We start from the raw sequence: 3,222 nt of genomic DNA on the forward strand, positions 1-3,222 counted from the left end.
TTAAAAAAATACAAATAAATACATTTCTTAGTGGACTTTTTCATACTATTCATTTTGATCTTCATCCTCATTGTTCTCGTCGTCGTCCTCGTCTTCGTTCTCATCCTCATCCATATCTTCGTCTTCATCCCCAAGTGGCTCATCATCATCATCTTCTTCTTCTTCTTCATATCTTGTACTATTGGTATCCAGTAAATCAACAACAATATCAATATCATTTGAGATATGATTGTTAGATTGATTTGTGCCATCTTCTTGATATGCAAAATCCTCCGTTGTTTCAATCTCAATCTCACCTCTTGCTTTAGTCTTGAATACAAACCACCATTCTGCTTTTTCTTTGGTGTTGCTTATTGGATGAGGTGCAAAATATACTTGAATTGCTTTATGTGCAATGATAAACGGATCATATTTACCATATCGTCGATTCTTTCGAATCTGTATGATTCCATACTCTTTGTTTACCTTTGTTCCTTTGCCAATCGTGGGATCAAACCATTCGCATTTAAATAGTACAACTCTTTTTAGTGGTAGCCAGTATACTCAACTTGGATAATTTCATTAAGCTGGCCATAGAAATCATTTTCATATTCACCATAACCTGTGCCTTTGACATATATTCCATAATTCTGAGTTGACTTTCCACTTGAGTGAGATCTTGTGTGAAACTTGAAGCCATTGACTTTGTAGATAGGCCAACATTTAACAATTCTCAAAGGACCCCATGCCAAGGAATGAATATTCGAATCTGTCACATTATTTAAAGGATCATGAACCTATATTAAATAAGAACCAATAAGTTAGAATATAATATGTCATCTACCAAAAATTGTGTTTACAATAAGACTATCATATCATGTTGACTTACATAATTTTTAAACCATTTTGCAAAATTCGCTTCAATAAATTGATTAACTTGTTCATCACTTAAAGTAATATGATCTTGGCGTATGAAATCCACAAAGATCCTATAGTACATGAATTTCAAATAAATTAAAATTATTAATATAAGAAAATATTATTAATAGTAAGAATATATATAGGAAGATAAATACTCACTCAATATATGGCTTAATTTCATCACAGTTTATTAGTATATGATTCATGGCTGCACTGAATTCTTTGTCATCTAAATAACGAATTTTGCATTCACCAGCCAAACAACCACGCAAATTAAAAATAGACAAATTTTGCTCAATTGAATCATCACCTTCATCATTTTGCTTTGCATCGATGCTAGTTTGGTTAAAATAGTACTCACAAAAGTAAGAAATCTCCTCAATTAGGTATGATTCAACGATAGATCCTTCAACATGTGCTTTGTTCTTGACCTTTTTTTTAAGATGATGAAGAAACCTATCATAAAAAAATTTATAACAAAAATTAAATAACAAATAGTTGACTTAATAAAACAGTAAAAAGAAATTTGAGAGTAAATATAGAGGTGTGAATAAGGTACCTCTCAAAAGGATACATCCATCTATATTGCACAGGACCACCAAGCAATGCTTCAAATGGCAAATGAATAGGTAGATGTTCCATTGAGTCAAAAAATCCAGGAGGAAAAATACGTTCTAGCTTGCATAGCACAATTGGAATATTTTCTTCTAGTTTATTTAGAACATCTTCTCGTAACGATGTTGAGCACAAATCTCGAAAGAATTGACTTAACTCTGTTATTGGCTTCCAGATCTGCTCTGGCAATAAACTAAAAGCAATTGGCAGTAAACGTTTCATAAATATATGACAATCATGACTTTTCATTCCATATAACTTGCCCTCTTTCATGTCAACACATCTCCCTAAATTTGAAACATATCCATCAGGCATCCTTAACTCTTTCACCCATTCACATATTGCCCTCTTTTGCTGGAGGGTAAATGTGTAGTTTGCTTTGGGTTTTATAATTTTACCTCCACTTTGTTTTGGCAGTTCTAAATTTTTTCGCTTGCAGTATAATGACAGATTCATTCTAGCCTTTGCATTATCTTTAGTCTTCTCTTTGATGTCCATGACAGTATTGAATATATTATCAAATACATTCTTCTCAATATGCATTACATCAAGGTTATGACGGATTAAATTATGACGCCAATAAGGCAAATCCCAAAATATGCTTCTTTTGGTCCAATTATGCGTACTTCCATATCCTTCTATCTCAAGTTGCTCAACATCACTTATCTTATCATAATTCTGAACTATATACCATATTTGCTCTCCAGTCAATCTTGGCGGAGGTTCTGATCTCTCAATTCTATTCTTATAGAATGCATCCTTGTTTCTTCTAAACATGTGATTATTTGGCAAGAATTGTCTGTGGCAGTCAAACCATGATGGCTTTCTCCCATTTTTTAATTGAAATGCCTTGGTTCGTTCCATACAGTATGGACATGCTAGCCTGCCTGCTGTCATCCATCCAGACAACATTCCATATGCAGAAAAATCATTAATAGTCCACAACAATGCAGCTCGCATTACAAAATTTGACTTAGAATGAATATCATAAGTTAAAACGCCATCTTCCCATAGTAGTTTTAGCTCATCAATCAAGGGCTGCAGGTATACATCAATCCTGATTTTGGGATTACGAGGACCAGGAATAATCATGGATAAAAACATGTAAAGAGTTTTCATGCACATAGAAGGAGGCAGGTTATACGGAGTGACAATTATTGGCCAACATGAATATTGTTTACCAGATTGACCAAAAGGGGTGAATCCATCAGCACATAATCCTAGTCTGACATTGCGTGGTTCTTGAGAAAATTGTGGATGTTTTCTATCAAAATACTTCCATGCTTTTGAATCCGATGGATGCTCAAGAACTCCTTTAAACTCGTGATCAAAATGCCATCGCATGTGAGATGCTGTGTTCATTGAAGCATAAAGTCTTCTTAAACGAGGTATAAGCGGTAAATAGTGCATTCGTTTCAAAGGCACTTGTTTACCCTTTTTACCTATCTTGTGCCTTGGAGAATGACAAAATTTACATTCCTTTCTTGGCATATCATCCTCCTTGTAATACAGCATACAACCATTAATGCAACAATCAATTTTATTGCTTTCCATGCCAAGTTTCGATACTAGCTTCTTTGCTTCATAAAAATTGGAGACAAGTAAGTTATCCTTAGGAATCACTTCTTTCATAGCTTTCACGAAATCATCAAAGATTTGTTGAGATACATTCCCTTTAGCTTTTATACTCAACATTTTAACTGCCAT

The 3,222-nt window shown here is 33.8% G+C and overlaps 1 protein-coding gene across 1 annotated transcript; it reads right to left on the reverse strand.

Moving 5' to 3' along the window:
* Positions 1-45: 45 nt before the first annotated feature.
* LOC110280687 (uncharacterized) lies at positions 46-3,222 on the reverse strand. The gene is made up of 5 exons (XM_052260497.1): positions 1,460-3,222; positions 1,060-1,356; positions 869-968; positions 602-776; positions 46-473 (listed from the first exon to the last, which is right to left on the reverse strand). The coding sequence occupies exons 1-5, from the start codon at positions 3,220-3,222 to the stop codon at positions 46-48; spliced, it is 2,763 nt and encodes a 920-aa protein (XP_052116457.1).

Source organism: Arachis duranensis, chromosome 4, assembly GCF_000817695.3.
Source record: "Arachis duranensis cultivar V14167 chromosome 4, aradu.V14167.gnm2.J7QH, whole genome shotgun sequence".
In the NCBI taxonomy this organism is placed as follows: Eukaryota; Viridiplantae; Streptophyta; class Magnoliopsida; order Fabales; family Fabaceae; genus Arachis; species Arachis duranensis.